The sequence below is a fragment of the Monodon monoceros genome, unplaced genomic scaffold, assembly GCF_005190385.1.
Source record: "Monodon monoceros isolate NGI ecotype Baffin Bay Population unplaced genomic scaffold, NGI_Narwhal_1 Super_Scaffold_18, whole genome shotgun sequence".
NCBI classification, from domain to species: Eukaryota; Metazoa; Chordata; class Mammalia; order Artiodactyla; family Monodontidae; genus Monodon; species Monodon monoceros.
Genome location: NW_021703774.1, coordinates 58,828,398 through 58,851,030, shown reverse-complemented (window position 1 = coordinate 58,851,030; position 22,633 = coordinate 58,828,398). Strand labels below are relative to the sequence as shown.

Sequence of the window (22,633 nt, the reverse complement as noted above, 5' to 3'; positions counted from 1 at the left end):
GTCAGTGTTTTGTGTTCAAATGCAAAATCTGAAAAAAAAAATGAAAAGGAAGGTTTAAGTATCTAGGTAAATCAGGAAAAACTCCCATTCAGTTGTTGAGTCATTTAAGCAAAAGCAAGTGTTTTCTTCTTTCATTACTGAATCAAGTAGGTAATTATCCTCACATAACATGACTCTAAAATATTCTTTTAATAACTTTTACTCTCTTGTACATAACATTTTGCATAATACTAGCATTATATTAATAACATCAACTAATATATATTGAATGCTTTATCTGTTCCAGGAACAACTCTAAGTAATTTGCATGTGCTAATAGCTCATTTAATTCTTGCAACAGCTCCATATGGTAATCAGTATTATTACTTTCGTTTTACATAGAGAGGGAAACTGAAGCACAGACAGATTAAGTGCATTCAGTAACTCACTGAAGGTCACACAGTTACCAAATGATCAATCTGGCTATAAATACAGCATTCTAGTTGGCCCTTAACCACTACAGTATATTACTTCTCGGAGGTAGATATTCCATAAATGAAATCATATTACATTAAATATTGTGTAAACTGGGTATTCTGGAGTCTGAAACTACACACTTGGTTCTACAACTTCAATAGACTTCCTGGTCTGAACTGCTTGATTAAATGGCTCCACATTATAGTACCTTCTGTAAGCATTGTCAGCTTGTACTTAACACCTCTAGGGTGAGAAACTCCTCCTAAAGTAGACATACCAGTTTTCTTGATGGTTCTCCTCTGGTACTTTCTTCCCATGCACTCTAGATTGATCCAGTGGAACATATGATTACAAGCAATCCCTTGCCAATAGGTAAAGATCAGTCTGTCTTCCTGAGCATCTCTCTGCTTTGGTCCAAACACTCCCAGCTTTTTCAGCCATTTCTTTTTGATCTATGAAGAAAAATTTGCTCATGCTCAAGTTCTGTGGTTGTCCATGAATATTATTTTCTTGGGCATAAACCTGTCCATAGAAATTTTCTTATCATAAACTCTAGTATATATTCAAATACAAATTTATAATCTTTTACAAGATGCCCACAAGGAAATTTGCTTCTGTGGAACTTTGGAATGGAAATTCTGTCCTGGTAACTTTCCATAGTGATTCTATGTTCATTGTCTTTCTGAACCAGTTTTTGGCAGTGAAGAGTATAAATTAGGGAAATATTTTTCTTTTGTGTTTTAAGTCTGCTACATTTTTCAGAAGATCTAAGTGTAGGAATTTGTAGTGAAAAATTATTAAATCCCTACATTTACCTGCTCCCATGCCTAATGAAAGTGCATCCTCTAATTCTTTTCCCCCTTTTCGTTTCAAAAAGCAAATTTTTGCACTGAACAGGTTGTTTTAACTTCTGCTTAAGTAGCCTAGTATTAGAATTCATGGAAACATATGGAGAAAGCAGATAAATTGAGAAAAGTAATCTGGATTGCCTGATTTTAGAGACAGCAAGCAGTGACTGGAGAAAGTTTTGTGAATATGACTAAGCTTAGCCTCTGAGGAATATCTGATGGTGGTCTGAGTCTAAGGACTAATGGTTTTGAAAGTATTCATCACCACTAGTGACGAAATTTCACTGAACTTTTGGTTACTTTCAACAAACCACATAGACCTACTGTGGATTAGACTATGCTTTAGGGGTAGTATATTCGTGCATACATACTTCTAGGGGCAGAGAAAGAGAGAGAGACAGAGAAACACACACACACACACACACACAGATCTGATAAGAAAACGGCAGCCGTGGTATGATACTCCGTTAATAGCATCATTGCTATTCTCTTAGGATGAAGAAATGAATAACCAGGCTTCAGCAGCAGTGCTAGTGCTGTTAGTAGGGTCACTTCTACCATTATTTTGTGCTATGTTATCAAAAAGAACCCCAGACTTACTTTTATTCTTTTTAATTGAAGTGGATTCTGGGAGTATAATGATGCTCCTCCACAGATGAGGGTGATGCTAAGACCAGTGGATACCATTTATGTAACATGGCAGCTGTGCTTCTGGTAATTTGCCTAAAGAAATGATTGGTCAAGTACACAAAGATATATGGGAAAGGATGTTTATTGCAGTTTTGGTAATAACCCCTTCTCTCTCATTAAACTTATCTAAATATCCATCAACAGGAGACTAGTTAAATAAATTTTGTTACATGCATTTAAGAGATTCTCAATGGTTGTTAAAAATGATGCCGTTATGTATCTGTGGAATATGCTTATGAATGTTTTTAGGTGAAAAGAAAACAGGTTAAGGAACAGAATATATAGTATATTCTTATTTTTGTCATCTATCTCTCTACCTAAATGCATAAGAAATATTCTGGAAAGATAGACACCTAAACACTGGGAATGGTTATCCCTGGATAGTAGAATTATAGATGATATTACCTTTATTTTTGCTTTTCTGTTTTTCAAGCAATTTTCTATAATTACTATTAATTAAACTTTATATAATACAGAAAAAATAAAATTGTTTTTCAACAGAAATAAGTAGACCATATAAGCTTATTGTTGCTTATAAAAATACCACTTCTGCAGATCCTTAACTAACTAGAACAGATAAGAGAAGTCTTCCAACAATACCTAGTCTAAACATGCAACGTATATGGATCTACCTTAGTCACAAGATATATTGATCCTTTCTTTTGTTTGAATCCTATACTAATAATTAATTATTATTTTTAAATTATAGAGCTGTTACTACTAAAAAATTCAGCTTACTCATGCTAAAACTTTTTGTATTTCCTTAAAATATTCAATTATTTTCTCTGTTGTTACCAGTGTTCCTAAGCTGGTACATCCAATCAAATAGAAAGCCTTACCTTATCTTTTAGGTACAATACTTTGGAGTAAGAAGATCATCTTGGCAGACAGTAAATGTAAAGAGCTTTAATTGAGGGCTTTCTATTACCTGTCAAGTGTTTTGATTAGTATCACTTACTTCTCAAAAATAACCTTATGACACAGAAATTATTCCCATTTTCAGAAGAATAAACAGAGATTTGGAAGAGTTAGGTGATTCCTAGCATCGTACAGTTAGCCATAGGCAAAACCAAAACTTAGACTCAGGTCCGTTGATTTTAAATCCCATTTCCTTTATCTATATCATATTGCCTCAAGAAGAATAATAAAGAGCTAATTGTTTGGCAACTTACTATCAAGAAAATACATTTGACTGTCTTTGGAGATCATTCGCTCCCTGTGAGTTCTTGGTTGCAAACAATAGAGCATGCTTTTGAAGAATAATTACCAAATTACACTGTGGGACTACCTACAGGTGGGTTCTCACAGTCATGACTCTATGACTACAGTAATTAAGACAGTGTTGTATTGGCAGAAGAATAGACAATTTTATCAATGGAAGAAAAAAAGGGCCCAGAAAGAGATCTACACAAATATAGTCAACTCATCTTTGACAAAGAAGCAAAGGCAAATCGTTGGAGAAAGAATAATCTTTTCAACACATAGTTCTGGAACAACTGCGCATCCACATGCAAAAAAAAAAAAAAAAAAAGAAAATAGACATAGACCTTATGCATTTCATGAGAAAAATAACTCAAAACATATCATAGGCCTAAATGTAAAATGGAAATTATTAAACACATAGAAGATGATATAGGAGAGAATCTAGATGACCGTGGGTTTGGAGATTTTTTTTTTTTATTTTGGGTATGACACCAATGTCATGCTCCTTAAAAGAAAAAATTAAGTTGGAGTTCATTAAAATGATAAACTTCTGTGAATGACTGTCAAAAGAATGAGATGATAAGCCACAGTTTAGGAGAAAATATTTTCAAAAGACATATCTGATAAAGGACTGTTATCTAAAGCACACATAGAACTCTTAAAACTCAACACTAAGAAAAAACAACTTGACTAAGTAACCCAGGCAAAAGATCTTAACAAACACCTCACCAAAGGAGATATACAGATGGAAAATAAACAAAGGAAAAGATGCTCAATGTCATACCTCATCAGGAAATTGCAAATTAAAATAACACAACACTACACACCTATTAGAATGGCAAAAATTCAAAACACAACACCAAATGAAGGCAAGGATTTGGAGCAACAGGAATTCTCATTCATTACTGGTGGGAATGAAAAGTGGTGCAGCCACATTTGAATAGTTTGGTAGTTCCTCACAAAGCTAAACGTAGTTTTACCATATGATTCATCACTTGTGATCCTTGGAATGGACCCAAATGAGTTGAAAATGTGCTCACACACAACCTGCATATGGAGTTTTAATAGCTTTTTTCAAATTTGCCAAAACTTGGAAACAACCAAGATGTCCTTCAATAGGTGACTGGATAAATAAACTGTGCTACATCCATACAATAAAATATTATTCAGTAGTAAAGAGAAATGAGCGATCAAGTCACAAAAGACATGGAAGGAACTTAAAAATACTATTAAGTGCAAGAAGTCAAAGTGAAAAGACTACATAATATATGATTTTAATTATATGGCATTTTGGAAAAGGCAAACTATGGAGGCAGTAAAGAGTGGTGGTTTCCAGAAATTTAGCCTGAGGGAGGGATGAATAGGTGGAGCACAGGCGAGTTTTGGGGTGGTAAAACTATTCTGTATGAAGCTGTAAAGGGTGGGTACATTTGTCAAAGCCCATAGAATGTACAACACAGAGATTGTGTCCTAATGGGAAACTGTGGACTTTGGGTGACGATGTGTCAATGTAGGTTCATCAGTGGAACAAATGGACCCCTCTGGTGTGGGATGATGATAGGGGGAGGCTATACATGTGTGTGGGGCAAGGGGATATATGGGGACTCTGTACTTTCTGCTTAATTTTGCTGTGAAACTAAAACTGCTCTTAAAGATAAAGCCAATAAAAAAGAGTGTATATATTCGTATGTATAACTGATTCACTTTGCCGTACACCTGAAACTAACACAACATTGTAAATCAATAATATTCCAATAAAAAGGTTTTTAAACAGTTAGTTAAAAACAAACTCCAAGGCTTTTGTTCACAATCATAAAACTCTTGCAAAATATGGATATGTGGAGCCTTCTATCTGCATAGTGAACTCTTCTAAATCCAAACTTGTAGTGGTAGTTTGATTGGCTCAGTCTAAGCCATATGACAATGGCAGGTTGGAGATGGACTCAGGACTCTACGATGAGGAAAAGCACTATTATAGGGGAATGTCCATAGAAATAGGAAGTCATATTGCCACCATTCTGGCAAATACCCACTACAGACACCAATGTGGAAAGGGAAAAAACCCACATTAATATATTTCAATGACTAACTCCATTATAGGCATAATACCTGAATAATTAATTCACTCTCTTCTCCCCATTGAATGGAAAAGAAAAGTCTTCTTCATTTTGATATTTTCTTCCTTGAATTTCCATACGTGCGCTTTTTTTTGGTGGAAATACCAAAATACCTTCCAGAAATACGTAAAGCACACGTGTAACTTTTTCTAATTGCTTTCAATACATTCACTTCTAGGAACTGTTTACTAAACGGATTAGCATTTCCTCACACTAATTTATTTATTTATTTATTTATTTATTTATTTATTTATTTATTTTTGCGGTTCGCGGGCCTCTCACTGTTGTGGCCTCTCCCGTTGCGGAGCACAGGCTCCGGACGCACAGGCCCAGCGGCCATGGCTCACGGGCACAGCTGCTCCGCGGCACGTGGGACCCTCCCGGACCAGGGCACGAACCCGCGTCCCCTGCATCGGCAGGCGGACTCTGAACCACTGCACCACCAGGGCAGCCCCTCACACTAACTTTTTAAGCACTAAATAAGCAAAGTTTACACATTTATTAAACTCCTTTCATGTCAGTTATGCAAATGTAAATACCCCTAACAAATTTATTTTGACTATGTAAGAAAAATCCAGTTGCTGAATATCTAAAGACATGTTTTTTAAATGTTAGGGCTATCAACTGATTCTAACAGTGGGAGGATGATTGCATCTTTGGTTTTGATGGTAAACTCAGTAATTAATGGACTTTGCTATTCCATAGGAGATAAAAATACAAGGATTAAGTAAATTCCTACAGCAGGGATAATATAAACGACATGAAGAAAGAAAGAAGAAACAAGAACTAAAAAAAGGGCAAGCTCTGGGAGTGTAGATGTTAGTGCAGGTGTGGTGACTCATTTTTGTAGACTATTGATTTTGACCCAAAGGAAAATAATCACGGTCATAAAGAGAAGGAAAAGGTAAATAAACTCACCTGAGTAGCAAAGGGCAGTATAAAACTTTTATAAGTATTATAGGGAAATTTGCAGGAACAGCTTTACAGTTATGGCTTATTATGAAAGATATTAAAATACCATATATAAGAAACTGTATAATGCAACTACGTGTACAAAACACAGCTTTTAAAAAGACGATGATCTACACTTTGAAAGTTTTAAAAGTTACTTGAGTAATGTCATTTACAGAAAGAAGGGAAGTAGATGGGTTAGAGTTCTGTGGATTTCCCAGGTCACAATGCAGTTCATACTTAATTTTACTTTAATGTCTTTCCTGGTTGGATGCAGTGAACTGCGAAGGGGATCAGCAGAAAAGGAGCCACTGCAGGTGATGGGGGGAAGACTAGCGTGCAAGCATGCATCCACCACATGAACCCATCACTGTGTACTTTTTCCACGGGGGCTCTGTCTTGTGTAGTTGGAAAAGCAAACAAAGAAATGCATTAATCATTCTCCCCCATATAGATCACATTTTTTTTATTGGTAATGGTCTTTCTTCTCGCTTCCACTGAGACCTACCAAGAGCTATGACAGAATAAGCATGTTTCCTGGGGTTGCCCATAACTGCAATTTGCTTTTTAAGAGTATTCACAGCAGTTTTATTAATAAAAGCCCACAACTAGAACCAACCCAAATGTCCATCAACAGGTGACTAGATAAACAAATTGTTCTAAATCCATGCCATGAAATAGTATTCAGCAATAAAATTAAACGAACTTCAGATGCATGGAACAATATAGATGGATCTTGAAAACACAATGCTGTGTAAAAGAAAGCAGACTCAAAAGATGACACACTATATGCTTCCATTTATATAAAATTCTAGAATAGGAAAACTAATCTACAGTGACAGAAAGCAGATCAGTTGTTGCCTGGGCCCAGGGATGGAGAGGATTGGGTGGGAAAGGACACAAAGGGCAACAGAAATGTTCTATGTCTTGTGGTACTAGTTACAGAGGTGCATTCATTTCTCAGAATGCATTGAACTGTGTGCATCCATAAGTGTAATTTGTTTTCCCATTCATAAAAAGGTAGTGGATTGGCTAGATCACTTTTAAGATCTATTCTAATCCCCATATACTTTAACCTTTTCCCTCTGCACATATTTCATCATACTAGGATACTATCAGTGTAAAGCATAATAGTTTGCTCCAAGTTAAATTGAACAGGGCTTCTCTTTTTAGTTCTTTGAAGAAAGAAGAAAATTCGTTTCTATTCATTTAGTTAATCAATAAATGCTTATTGAGTTCCTACATTATAGGCACTGAGAATTCAAGACTGAAACAGTCTCAGCTCTTAGGACATTATATTCTGGTGGAGAGAGAAGAACAATACACAAAATATACAAAGATGTGTCAAAGGTGATGATAAGAGCTATGAGTCCAAATAAAGCAGGTGACGAGAAATTTTAGTAGTGGGATGGTAACTGCTCTTTTATATGGAATAACCAGGATAAACCTCTGATAAGACAACATTTGATCAATTTGTTTTTACAATCAAACAAATTGAGGACCCACTCAGATTCAATCTAGTATCATATGTTCTTTAAGTGAATGCATACATTGTCAGAATCCTTCTGGGTTCTGTATATCGGTTATTGGCCTGTGGCACTAATATTAAATGTGTTGACTGAGGCTCTGACATTAAAGATTCAGTTTTTTTCCTCTGCTCTATCAGAAGAAAAATTGGAAAAATTTTCAGTAAAGAATAAAGTTAAAAATTGTTTTGGTTACTCAGAGAGTTAGGTAATCCATAACACTCACATACAAATATTTCCACAATAAAGAGGTCTTATTGTATTTGTGACTGATCCTTTCACTGGGAAGATGGAAATGTCTTCCTGCTTGAGGTTAAAGGTGTCTAGTGACATACATCTTCCTCCTGGTATTTCAAATATGGGGAGGAGATCAGGTAAGGGAAACAGAGGATCATAGGTTTGGCTGACTCCAAAAAATCAATCGTTAGTATTCATAAAAATAAAATCATAAACTCTGATAAAAACCACTTTCCTCTCTTTGTCACCAACTTCTCTGACAGACTTGGTTCTAGGGTCAGAGTCTTTGTGATGGTTTCAGTGTCTATCTTTTGATTGTAATCACTACCATTTATTGAGTTCCTCCTATGATCCAGACAACTTATATGTTCCATTTCTAATTCTGATATCTGTGAGGTGGGGATGATCTTGATTCTTCTTCATGTAATACATCTTGTATCAACTGAACCAGGATCAGGATAAGATTGAATGATCTGCTTTTACAGCTCGTGGTTTTCATTGCAGTATGTGGCTTCTCAAGGAAAGGCTCCTTGGCATGGCTGCTGCCCATGGATGTTGGGCCTCAGGTATATTTCTTTCCAGGCAGATTGAGTCTACCTGACATCCAGTTTAGGAAATCCATAAATGTTTGAATTCTGCACCACAAAATGCCGACTTCTGGAAAAAAGGAAAACAAAACCAAAAATGACTCCTGTGCTTACTAATTTTAATTCCCGACAAAGTGATCGACTTGACATCATAGAGACTAAGCACACTTCTTCGTCCCAATCTAAGCTTCCCTGGAGAGTTGGTTACTTTGACTAGATTGCCTGTTCTGTCCAGCTTCCTCATTGATCTGTGAACAATGAACAATGTAAGCAAGACTATGTTTAAGCAACTTCTGTACAGTGACCAACATGCAGTATTTCCTCTGTCACCTTGATCCTGCTTGATCCTGTGGATCCCTGGCCCTGAGTAACACATTCCCATATAGTGGAGAGCAGTAGTTTTTAAACTTTCGATAACCACAAACATTTTTAGAAATTTCTTTGAGTCCTTTTTGGTGACTGTACCTTTTATCAAGGAACAAAGGTGAATACAAACCTACCTAATGACAAAGTGCCTGCCTGCTAGTGGCATATACTTTTATTAATAAAGAATAAATAAATTAAATAGCTAATAAATGACACAGGGAATTGAAATGTCAGACGCTAGCTCTTACTGGATGTCTTCCTCACTCTGCCAGCCTGACCATGAACTTGATAACTTCCTAAGGGAATGCACGGAAATGTTTTGGTTTACTTATTTAGTCTTTTTTTCTCTCTCTGCATGTTTTACATCATTGATAGTATATTAAACATAGCTTGGTTTCAATAATACATACAAATCAGGGGGTGACCCAGGGGTCAGCAAACTCTATAACGGCAAATATTTTAACCTTTGAAGACCAACTCACCAACTCTGCTGTTGCAGTGTGCAAGCATCCAGTAAAAATGTAAGCAAATGGGCATTGATGTGTTCTGATGAAAATTTATTTACAAAACATGAGGTGGGTGTATGTGCTATGCTACTAGTATAGACTTATTAACAGTATCTATCATTTAGAGATAATATCTGTGCGGCACAGCTCATTAGAATTCACTAATTTAAAAAAATCCAGTGACTCAGTTTAATAAATAAAATTTTACAGATTTGACTATAATTAATTACTCAAAGTTCATGACAGTGAAATAAATAGATATTTTCTATATAATTCTTGTTTTCAGGAGAAAAAAATTAATTCTCTTTGCACAGTATCTCAACTTAAGTGTACAAAAAAAAATCCTGTAAAAGTTAAGCACTCATTGTTAGCAGTTTCTGAAAGAAAAAACATCAGTTACTGTTTTAACGGGTTACTGATTAGGATCTAATATTTTTTTCTAAGCTCTGAGAAAAACAAGATGTACAATTACACATTTTATTGGAAAGTAAGCAGAAACAGAGTAGTAATCATGGAGAAAACTGCCACAGAGTCAAGATTTCTCCCCTGGCTGGGTAAATCAACTGAAAAATGTATAATACAATTGGATTTCCAACTAGCATCAAGTTCTATACCTGTGTTGAATTCACCATCAAAATATTTCCAACCTCCCTTGCTCTAGGCCAGGCTCTAGTTTTGGACAGTGACTATTTTTAGCACCCACTCCTATCACACCTAAGTTTTATTATGACCCTCCTAAGTAGATACCAACACTCTGGATTAGTATCTCTAAAACACGTCTCCAGTTGGTTTAAGTCTTCTATGAAAAAGTGTTCTGTAAGTTAAAAATATTTAGGAAAATCTGGGTTAGCTGAATTTTACTGCAGTTCTTCTCAGAGCCCTTAATATGGTGATATACACTGTGATTTAATAAAACACAAAATTTCCCAAACTTACTGGAAATGGACCCCTGTCTTCCTTTTTCACAGAATAACTTTCAAAACTAGTATTTGGTATCATCTCACACCAGTCAGACTGGCCATTATCAAAAAATCTACAAACAGGGCTTCCCTGGTGGCACAGTGGTTGGGAGTCTGCCTGCTGATGCAGGGGACAGGGGTTCATGACCCGGTCTGGGAGGATCCCACATGCCGCGGAGCGGCTGGGCCCGTGAGCCATGGCCACTGAGCCTGCACGTCCAGAGCCTGTGCTCCACAACGGGAGAGGCCACAGCAGTGAGAGGCCCGCGTACAGCAAAAAAAAAAAAAAAAAAAAAATCTACAAACAGTAAATGCAGGAGAGGGTGTGGAGAAAGGGGAACCCTTTTGCACTGTTGCTGGGAATGTAAATTGATACAGCCACTATGGAGGATAGTATGGAGTTTCCTTAAAACACTGAAAAGAGAATTACCATATGACCCAGCAATCCCACTACTGGGTATATGCCCTGAGAAAACCATAATTCAAAAAAGGGTCATGTACCACAAAGTTCATTGCAGCTCTACTTACAATAGCCAGGACATGGAAGCAACCTAAGTGTCCATCGACAGATGAATGGATAAAGAAGATGTGGCACATATATACAATGGAATATTACTCAACCATAAAAAGAAATGAAACTGAGTTATCTGTAGTGAGGTGGATGGACCTAGAGTCTGTCGTACAGAGTGATGTAAGTCAGAAAGAGAAAAACAAATACTGTATGCTAACACATACACAGGAGTGTAAAAAAAAATGGTTATGAAGAACTTAGGGACAGGACAGGAATAAAGACACAGATGTAGAGAATGGACTTGAGGACATGGGAAGGGGTAGGGGTAAGCTGGGATGAAGTGAGAGAGTTTCATTGTTTCATAAGGTCCCATTTGTTTATTTTTATTTCCATTTCTCTAGGAGGTGGGTCAAAAAGGATCTTGCTGTGATTTATGTCATAGAGTGTTCTGCCTATGCTTTCCTTTAAGAGTTTTATAGTGTCTGGCCTTACATTTAGGTCTTTAATCCATTTTGAGTTTATTTTTTTGTATGGTGTTAGGGAGTGTTTTAATTTCATTCTTTTACATGTTCTAATTTCATTCTTTTACATGTAGCTGTCCATTGTAGTGTAGTTTTCCCAGCACCACTTATTGAAGAGGCTGTCTTTTCTCCATTGTATATTCATGCCTCCTTTATCAAAGATAAGGTGACCATATGTGCGGGGGTTTATCTCTGGGCTTTCTATCCTGTTCCCTTGATCTATATTTCTGTTTTTGTGCCAGTACCATACTGTCTTGATTACTGTAGCTTTGTAGTATAGTCTGAAGTCAGGGAGCCTGATTCCTCCAGCTCTGTTTTTCTTTCTCAAGATTGCTTTGGCTATTTGGGGTCTTTTGTGTTTTCATACAAATTGAGAAATTTTTTGTTCTAGTTCTGTGAAAAATGCCATTGGTAGTTTGATAGGGATAGCACTGAATCTGCAGATTGCTTTGGGTAGTAGAGTCATTTTCACAATGTTGATTCTTCCAATCCAAGAACATGGTGTATCTCTCCATCTGTTTGTATCTTCTTTAATTTCTTTCATCTTATAGTTTTCTGCATACAGGTTTTTTGTCTCCTTAGATAGGTTTATTCCTAGGTATTTTATTCTTTTTGTTGCAATGGTAAATGGGAGTGTTTCCTTAATTCCTCTTTCAAATTTTTCATCATTAGTGTATAGGAATGCAAGAGATTTCTGTGCATTAATTTTGTATCCTGCTACTTTACCAAATTCATTGATTAGCTCTAGTAGTTTTCTGGTAACATCTTTAGGATTCTCTATGTATAATATCATGCCATCTGCAAACAGTGACAGTTTTACTTCTTCTTTTTCAATTTGGATTCCTTTTATTTCTTTCTCGTCTCTGAATGCTGTGGCTAAAGCTTCCAAAACTATGTTGAATAATAGTGGTGAGAGTGGGCAACCTTATCTTGCTCCTGATCTTAGTGGAAATGGTATCAGTTTTTCACCATTGAGAAGGAGAACATGGCTATCCTTGTTGCTGTGTGGTCTGGGGTTTAGAAAGGAAATAACCTAGAGACTATCAATAGGGAACTGTAAGTGCATTAGAGAATATCTGACAGCCTAGCACACTGTTTAAAAGCTTAGGCCTTGACATCTGGCAGATCTGAGTTTGAATCTTCACTCTGTTATCACTAAGCTTTGGGATTGTGAGTGGATTACTTAACTTCTCCTAGCCTCCATTTTCTCATCTATAAAGTATAGATAATAATTCTACTTAATTTATAATATTGTTATTCATAAATGGTTAATGCCCTTGAGTCCTTAGCTACTTGTATGGCTGAGGCAGGGCATACTAGACCTTAACTGCTCTTCTTTCCAAACACAGATCTAGATCACATTTCCCAGATGCACCCTATTCTTCCCCTCTGTCCTTGCTTCTAGGATGGGACCACATAACTGGTTCTTACAAGTGAAATGTGACCAAAGAAAAAAATTTCAGTTCCAGATCAAAGTAATTAAGAGTAGGTGTGCTTTTTTGTGTTGTTTCATTTCCTTTCTGAAGCTGGAAGAAAAGGACTCCCAGGCCGTAAGGGTTAGTTTTGCTCAAAGGTACAAGCATACTAGATTCCTGAGTCACATTTTGGAGAAGAGCCCTTAAGAAAGACAGTTTGCTAGGCACTTCTGCACTGACTTTTGTGTGAGTGAATGGTAAACTTTTTTTTTTCTGGTGTTATGGCAGTGAGAGTTTTGTTTGCTTGTTATAGCAGTTAGTCCAATTTGAGTTATGGAATTATAGGTTACCATCATTGGTCTACATATGACCTTCTTTTATACAATTAATTAAGTTGTGTAATGTTCCACTAGTAACCTACCTCCAACTTAACATTTCAGATAACTTGAGCATTTCAAATATCTCCTATCTATGTGCTCCTTCCTTTTGATATTCTCTAAGTATACATCTAGGAGTGGAATTTCTGGAGCTTCAGGATATGCAAATGTGTAGCTTCACACAATGATGCCAAACTGCTATTCAAAGTGTTGTACCAATTTCTAATGCCATGAGTAATTCATGTTGTTCCATATCCCTGCCATCACAGTAGTACTATTAGACTTAATTTGGCCATTTGAATGGGAATAAAGTGGGGTCACACTGTGGTTTGATTTACATTTTCATGATCACCAGTGAGCTTAAGCCAAGACACTTCTGAAGAAAAAGATTAAGGAAAGGGGGTTTTCCCTACTAGAAATTAAGTCTAAATTATAAGCCTATAGTAATTAAATAGTAATAGAATGGTATGAGTCAAGGATAGACAGATTTACCAACGCAACAGAGAATTTGAAAGAGGTGCACATGTATGTGGAACTTTAATATGTGACAGGTAGCATGGGTAAAGGAAGAACTATTCAAAACCAGAGCTAGAAAATTCAGTTACCTAAAGAGGAAAAAAATTCATTTGGATCTCTATCTCACACTACAGACAGAAACAACCACTAGAAATGTTAAAAATTTAAGTGTCAAATACATGACTTTAAAACTTTCTGTGGAGTAAGTTTTGTTGACTTTGGGGAAGAAAATAATTTATTAAAGCACAAATGTACTAACCATAGAATAAAATATAGATAAATTTGGTTACATTGGTATTAATATTTTTTTGCCCATCAGAGACATCATAAAGGAAGTGAAAAGATAAGCTACCAACTGAGAGGAAATATTTGCAACACATATAAAAGACAAAGAATTAGTATGGAAATACATAAAGAAATCATACACATCAATAAGAAAATAACTTATCCAATAGAAAAATGGAATATTATACAAACATTCATTCTACAGAAGAAGAAATTTTTATGTGAATTACATGTTACATATGATAAAATATGAATTAATTTTCTTTTCAGATGAATCAAAATATTCAGACCATACAGTAAAAAGAAAAGAGAAAATATATTGAATTTTCTTACTTTCACCCTTCATGCTTATACTTTCTTCCCCCCAAAAAATTTTTTCCTTCAAAAAAAATTCTACCATTCTACTCTGTGGTCACACATATATAAATGGTACTGATCTTCCAGAGTACTAGTCTTTGCAGGTACAAATATTTTATGTGATCATATGACTTCTCACACACTCATACACTTATGCATTCTTATATATTTACATTTAGAATGTATATATTAATTCAGCACCTTCTTTATGCCAGGCATTGTCCTAGACTCTGAGGAAATGAAAAAGGCAAACAACTCCAGGAAAAAGATGGATAATAAAAAAGTAAATTATTGTTATATTAGAAGGTGCTAGGTACTATGAATGAAAGTAGAGCAGCAAAGAGAAATCAAGTGATACCTGAATTGGTATGCGTGTGCACTTTTAAATTGCGTGGTCAGGAAAGCCACAATAAGAAAGCAGTATTTGAACAAAAACTTGAAGGTGGTAAGGGACTGAACCATGCTTATGTCTGAGGGAAGAAAATACCAGGCGAAGTAAACAGCAAGTGAAAAGACTTGAAGGCAGGAGCATGCTGACATGTCTGAGAAACACCAGGGAGGTCATTGTGACTGCAGTGGAGAAAGAAGTGGGGAAGAGTAGCAGGAGATGATGTCAGAGAGTAAATGGGAGATGAGAGCATAGGTCATGGAGGTACGTGTAAACCCTTGTTAAGACTGTATATATTTACAGTCTTTACATTCTAGACAAATAACATTCTTTGTCACGTTGTTATGGTTTTTGACCTAAGTCTATTTTGTCTAAATATAAGTATAGCTAGCCTTGCTCCCTTTTGGTTTCCATTTTCATGGGATATCTTCTTCCATCCCTTTACTCTGAGCTGTTTTTTGTCCTTAACAATGAATTGAGTCTCTGTAGGCAGTATGTACTTGGGTCTTTTTTAAAAACCCACTTAGTCACTTTAGGCCTTTTGATTGGAGAATTTAATCCACTTACAGTTAAAGTAATTATTGATAATTAAGGACTTACTAATACCATCTCAGTTGTTTTCTAGTTATTTTGTAGTCCCCTTGTTTTTTTTTTCCTCTGTTGCTGAATTTATTTGTGAATTGATGATTTTCTATAGTAATATGCTTTGATCCCTGTCTCTTTTCTTCTGTGTATATAGTTTTTGCTTTGTGGTTATCGTGAGGCTTACATAAACATCTGACAAATATAGCAGCCTACTATGACAACATAACGTTGTGTGCATGTAAAAACTCTATCCATTTTAATCCCCACTCCATTTTATGTTTTTGATGCCTTAATTTTCCTCTTTTTTGTGTATCATTAACAAATTATGGTAGCTCTATTAATTTTTAATACTTTTGCCCTTTAACCTTTACTCTAGGGTCAAGTGATTAACATAGAGCAAAGCATCTAAATATATTAAACAATACTTAGAAAAAAAAAAGAGGGGCTTCCCTGGTGGCGCAGTGGTTGAGAGTCCGCCTGCCGATGCAGGGGACACGGGTTCGTGCCCCGGTCCGGGAAGATCCCACATGCCGCGGAGCGGCTGGGCCCGTGAGCCATGGCCGCTGAGCCTGCGTGTCCGGAGCCTGTGCAAAAAAAAAAAAAAAAAAAAAAAGACTTTGTTGTTCACTCATGAAAATGTGCTCCATTGAAGGATTTTTGAGCAGAGAAGTAACATATTACTTACATTTTGAAATGATTACCTTTGTCAGGGTGGTAAATTGATCAGAAGCAAATAAGGGAGGAATTAGGAAAATCAGTTAGGACGCTGTTGCATGAATCTGTTAATCCAGATGAGAAGTGAGGGTGGCTTGGAGTTGGGTCTCTTGGGGTGATGAGAATGGTTTAGATTGTATTTTGAGGACAGAGAAACAACAGTATTTTCTGACAGATTGGGTGTGGCATGTAAGAGAAAGAGAGGAGTCAAGGATGAGAAAAATTTGTTCTAATATCTTTCAACTGATTGTCAATCAACGTCCACATTAGCAGATTATGCCCATTTTGCAATAGGTTTCTACTTTTTTGTTGGTTACTTAGTTCTTCTCCATTAGAGACTGTAGTGCATGCTTTGAACAACTGAAATGAATAATTCATTCTTAGAGTGTAAGAAATTCCATTTCAGTATGCTAAGTAAAAATTCAGCCATTGGTCAGTTTGTCTATTTGACTATAAACAGGAGAGGAAGACATAGGCACAGTCTTCAGGCTTTATGTTTTTAGGTGTTCATCCTTTACTTAATGTACAATATTATAATGTTGGTCTTTTGAAAAATTCATTTATTCAAAAACCATTTGGTGAGCGTCCACTATATAGCAAACTTCCTGCTAGTGCCGGAGACCCAGACAGCACTGAGTCAAATACCTGCTCTCAAGCAGGCTGCCATCTAGTGGGAGATGCAGAAATGTAATTGAGTAGGAGAATAAAAATGAGATTAGTGGTAGAAGAGTGGTGGCTAGAAAGTTCCAAGAGAGCATAGAAGATGGCACAACTTAATTGTATCTAGAGAATTCAGGAAAACTTGTAGAAAGAGGATGAGTTTACAAATAATTATGTAGGGAGCTAGGATGGGCATTCCAGAAAACGGAGGCAATATATTGGGAGTAGAAGAGAGGATGGCCCATTTGGTTGACTGCACAGACATTTATTAAGGCTAGAGGTTTTGGAGCATGTGCATGAGTGGTGGAAAATGAGTCTTAAAATAAGCAGTGTTATATCTTGAACACCTTTATATATGACAATGAATGAATCCTGTAGGCAATGGGAATTAGCAAAGAGGTTCTCAGCAGGAAAACAACCTGATTAGATCAAGACTTTAGAATGATTACTCTGGCAATGCTGTGGAAAATAGATTGGAAACAGAGGAGACCCAAACCTGGGGAATCAGTTGGTATACTGCAGTAGTCCTAACAAAGAGTGATGGGGTCTTGCCTTGAGCATTGTGGAGAGAGAGGAGAAGACATACAGAAGAGCTACTTTGAAGGTATACTTAGTCCAGCTTGGTTGAGAACAACATATGGGTGGCTAGCAATGAGTCTAAGATGACCCAAGTAATCTGTATTTGGAAATTGAATAGTAGGTAACACATTATTCGATGTCAAAGAGTAATAGGAGGAGAAGCATTTTGAGTAGAAAGATGTGTTCAAAGTTTAAGAACTGACAGTGTAGCCACGTGGAGATAACTAAAAAGCTATTTGAATTTCTGAGTAAAATCTGGGTGGAAAATTAAATGCCATTAATGAAAAGCATCTTAGAGGTTAACCTATAATTTCTATAGAAATATAGGAATTAGTTTTCATATCCTTAATAGCAATGGCAAAAACTTTTAGCTATACATATATTTAATCAGAATGTTATTTTCATATCCCTGAATGGTAATGACAAAACCTTTTAGCTACACACATAATTAACAAATGCATTTTATAGATACTTATGTTAAATAAAACAAGACAAAAACCAAGAACAACAAATTGAGTGCCAGATAGGTTCTATTGTAGCCGATACACTGAAACCCTGCTGGAAGAATTGCAAATGGAAGTTACATTTTGGGAAGTATATATGTCAATAAGTAGCAAGAGTTATAAAGATGATCATATGATTTTGCCTAGTAATCCTACGTCTGGTGATTAAAAGCAAAAGATTCAGTGTAATTAATCAAAATTTACCTTACAGATGTGGTTTATATAACAATAAGTTATAAGGGGCTGGTTTAAGTGCCTGTGCATGTGTTTATTTAGAGTAGAAACATGAAGACTATGAAGAAACATGGCAGCATATATACATAGATGTAAAAATAGTCTTTATAATTGTCTCAACTCTGCAAACATATATATACCGATAGATACTCATTGAAAAAAAATAAAAATGAAAACAGTCAGAATGGTAAGATTATAGATAATTTCCTTTTTCTTTTTTCCAAAATAAAGTTTTTCTGAGGACAACTTTTCAAAATCTTTTAAAAAGGTATGTATTAAGTTAAAATAAGGCAAACCTGTGCATATAGACAGGCTCCAATCATCATTATTGAAATGTTTCTTGGGTATGTGGGGAGGCTGGTGTAAAGAAAGGCGATCACTTGAATGAGGGCAGAGGAGAGAAATAAGAAGAATAAGGCAGAGGAATGAGGAACTCAGGGAAGCAACAGCATCCCTTCACCTCCCTAAGGTATCACTGGGCTTAGGATCCACAATGGTGGAAGCCTCATGTCACAGCTGATGTTACATGAGGCAGGTGGGGGAGATGGACCACAGGGACCACTCCACCTTGTTTCCTTTACACTGTCCCTGTGCTGGGCCATGACACTGGCATGTGTGCAGTGGAAGGTTTTAATTTAGACTGGTGGCAGGAGATGAGACAACTATGTTTCTTCTGTGCACATATTTGGTTTCACGGACACGTTAACCACAGGAGGAGGAGAAAAGGCCACAAGGTGTTGGGTTAGTATGAGTGGGGACAAAGGAACTTTTTTTTTCAACCAAAGAAAGCATCAGTATTGCAAAGACTTTCCGTGATTCCACACCCGCCTCGAAAGCGCCCTCTCACCACAGGAAGTGCGCTGATCACTGGAGGAATAAAGGAGACTGAAAGGATCAGTTCCTTAGCCTCTCGCTGCACAGCTCATCAGGACCTCAGCCATGAGACTTCTCATCCTGGCCTTCCTCGGGATCTGCTGTCTCGCTGCAGACACTGTGGAAGGTAAGTCAAAAGCTTATTTATGAGATAAGGAGCATCTATGTATGCAGGCAGTGGCCACACATTTTCGTTTTGACTCAAGCTTTGACTGCAGTAAACTTTCGCCCAGCTTAGCCTCAGACTTCCCTAGTGAAAATGGGAATAATTTACTCTACGAGACTCTGTAGAGTTTGAAGATAGAACTTGGTCACAATCTGGGCTCCTATTTTTCACAATTGGGTGATTTGGGGTAAATTTCTTCGCCTCTCTGTGCCTATGCTTACTTATCTATAAGAAGAATGTTATAACCGATACGCTTACCAGGGATTAAAATGAAATAAATCTTATAATCACTTATCAGGTTTCCACACAAGTCCTAACTTCTTGATTAATGTTCGCTGTGGAATGGTGATGACGACTTTGAAGCTTTTGCCTATTTAGTATTGATCTTGAAAATTCTCCAGATTTTGACAGTTCACAATGCGGGAATGAGCTAGAGGGTGTATGTTCTGAAGGAAATCAATGTTTTCTATGAAAACAAAAATGACTGGTAGCTCATACCTTCATACCCAGGAAATCAATATTACCTTTAAGTGTGTAGGAGAGTCTATTATTACTTCTATGAATGTTGTTCCCACTGATGATCAATTTCTTGAGTTTGTAAGAGACCATAAGTGCTAACAAATATCAATGTCTTATATACAGTCAAATAAACCTACAAGACATACCCAGATGAGACGTAACTACACTGAGACTTACCTGAGCATTCTACACATATTTCTTAAAGGATCATTTTTTCCCAGCTGGTTGGAGTGTATTTCTCCTTGTGGCTCTGGCAACAAGAGAGAATATCCTTTGGGCATAATTAATGTTTCAGTTAACTGTCCTTTCAACCTCTTAATCCGTAGACTTATTACTTAGACTAGAATATCTGAACCTGATCGTGGATGCCAAGGGTGTCCGTAAATAGAGATGGCAATGTCTGGAGCTCCCTGAAATTGTGCCCCAAATAAAAAAATATTGATGAAACAGAAAGTTTAGGCCAAATGTTGTCTTAACCATGGCTGGCTGGCATTTTTCTGAGACAATATTCTACCATTTGGTGGAAACCCATGTATGGGTAGGGGAAAGAAGACTGAGGAAGACTGTAGACACTTGGGTATTTCCCTCTTTCATTGGGTTCAGAGATAGTTCAGCATCAGAAATAAATTGGCAAAAAATAAAAAATAAGTAAATAAATAAATAGGCAAATGTAGAGGGTTAAGAATGTACAGGCTGGATATTGTGTGATGGAGAGAAGGAGAGATGAAGAGCAATGTTAGTGAATACCTTCTGCTCAGTTTCATGTTTATAGAAAGACTTCTGATATCAGCAACACTGTAGCTCAAGCTTTGTCATCATCAGCTATTATTTTAGATGCTTTTTTGCTGAATATTTCTCTAAGAAATAGTCTCTGAGAATATTTGCTTCCTTGAGAAGCAAATACCAGTCTCTTCAACTTAGGAGGAAATCAGCACTTAGAAACTCTTTTTAGATTTTAGAAAACCCTTACTATTATTCACTCTTCCAAGTAATTCTCCCTTCTCTAATGTAAGATGTTCTCTACACTTAAAAAGTTTAATCCCCTGGACCATTTCTATTGAGGAGGAGTACTTTATGAACTACTTCTTTCACATATTTTACGTTTTACCATTTAAAATGAGAATGCCTTTATTTATTCAGTCAAAAATGAGCTACCTCTCCCATATTTAGTGTTCCTTTCCCAAATTATTCTTTATCATGTCACTCTTTGTTGTTTTATTTATAGCATTCAAACATTTATAGTATTAGAAATTATATTTTATTTTTATTTACATGGTTTTCTTTCCTAGGTGTGGGGAGTGAAGTTCTAGAAAAGACCATCTGTGTGAGTCTGACTACCCAGCGACTGCCAATTAAAAACATCAAGACCTACACCATCAAGGAGGGCCCCATGAAAGCAGTGATGTGAGTTTCTCTCTCCCAAATATGAGCTTGATGGAACACAGTATATAGAAATGCTGCCCTCCTCAGGAAAAATGTCAACAAGGAGGAAAACCCCAACATAGCCAATAGTCTTTCTGTTTTTCCATATGAACCATGCCTTTACGTAGCCCCAAACAATGTTTATGACAAAAAATTGGCAACCGAGTGAAGACTATCACCCTCCTTTCTGCTTTATCTTAGCAGAAGAATCTAACTGGGAACCAGATGAATAATATGCTCAGTCCCGAGGGTTAGGTTTAGAGCTGGCTGTTTCAGATCAGGATTTGACCATAGAGACACACTGGTGTGGGATGCCTTCCTTCCCATCCTTCCCCTTCCCTGCCTTTCTCTGCCCTTATGGTGGGCTGGAGTAGAGTGCCATATTTTATCAGTTGCCATATCTCAAGGAAGTGTCAACAACTAGCCTACATGGTACCGTTCTCTTTCCAGGATCTCATCTTCAGAATAGTAACTCTTCCCAACACACGATTGCAACTTTACCCCAAAAACTATGATAAAGAAATGACCTTTTGTCCAGAAAATAAGATGAGTGTGTTTTAATTTGGAAAAGAAGATGATATGTAATAATTGGACTAGATGACCTCAAATGTCCAGTTTAATTACATCACCTGGTAGCAATGATGAGAAAAGGAGCCTGTAATTTATGCTGAGCCAGGGATCTGGGTATTACCTGGAGCTATTTCTCCTTTATGGGAAAACAGATTGCAGAGGAAAGATTTTCATTTATATTCTCCTGAATCTGAAAGACTGTTTTTTCCAGTCATTTCTGCACAAGATCTCTTATATATGATCTGATCTTAACTTCTGGTCCCAAGGCTTTGAGGATGTGACTAACTTTGTCTATTTTTTCTTTGCATTGCAGATTTATTACCAGACGTGGCCTTAAAGTCTGTGCTGATCCACAAGTTGAATGGGTGAAAAAAGCAGTCCGAACAATAAAGTCCACCAGGAGAAATGTGAGCCAGACCAAGCCTACAGGAGCCCAACAATCCAGCAATACAGCTGTGACCCTGAGTGGGTAGTGACCCTCTGGCATCTTGTCCCCTCACTAGCCAGGCAGCTCATTTCCCTTTAAAGCTCATGGACTAATTACATTATATTCACCTTTTATAAAAGTGCTTCATGAGTCAAATTATTGTTTTTATATTTTTATGTCTTTCATATTCATTTAGATGCTCTAATTAATACATATTTATTATTAAGAACAGTCCCAAAGTTTATTCATTACATATTGGGAAAAGTAATTCATCATTTGTGTTCCATTTCTGTCTTAACTGTACCTCCTTTTGATGATAGCCACGATGGGAGAGATTTTGGTCAGTGTTTATTAGAGATGAAAGCTATATTCATCATTTTTAGGTTCTAGTGCAAAATGTTTCTCTACACATGAGTTATAGGTGACAACTGTGACAATGACAATTTAAAATCTATTTCAACCTGTCTTCATAATGGAGTTCTATTTTTATGGAATAAAGGAGAAAATGATCCAGCCACTATTGGGGTCCCATTCTGAGGGTTCACTACTCAAAAAGTAGCTTCAT

The 22,633-nt window shown here is 36.6% G+C and overlaps 1 protein-coding gene across 1 annotated transcript; it reads left to right on the top strand.

Moving 5' to 3' along the window:
- The first annotated feature begins 18,898 nt into the window (after nt 1-18,898).
- Nucleotides 18,899-22,297, top strand: LOC114899239 (lymphotactin-like). Its single transcript, XM_029229782.1, has 3 exons — nt 18,899-19,091; nt 20,939-21,053; nt 21,955-22,297. Exons 1-3 carry the CDS (start codon nt 19,031-19,033, stop codon nt 22,112-22,114), a joined length of 336 nt encoding a protein of 111 aa, XP_029085615.1. The 5' UTR covers nt 18,899-19,030; the 3' UTR covers nt 22,115-22,297.
- Nucleotides 22,298-22,633: the final 336 nt, after the last annotated feature.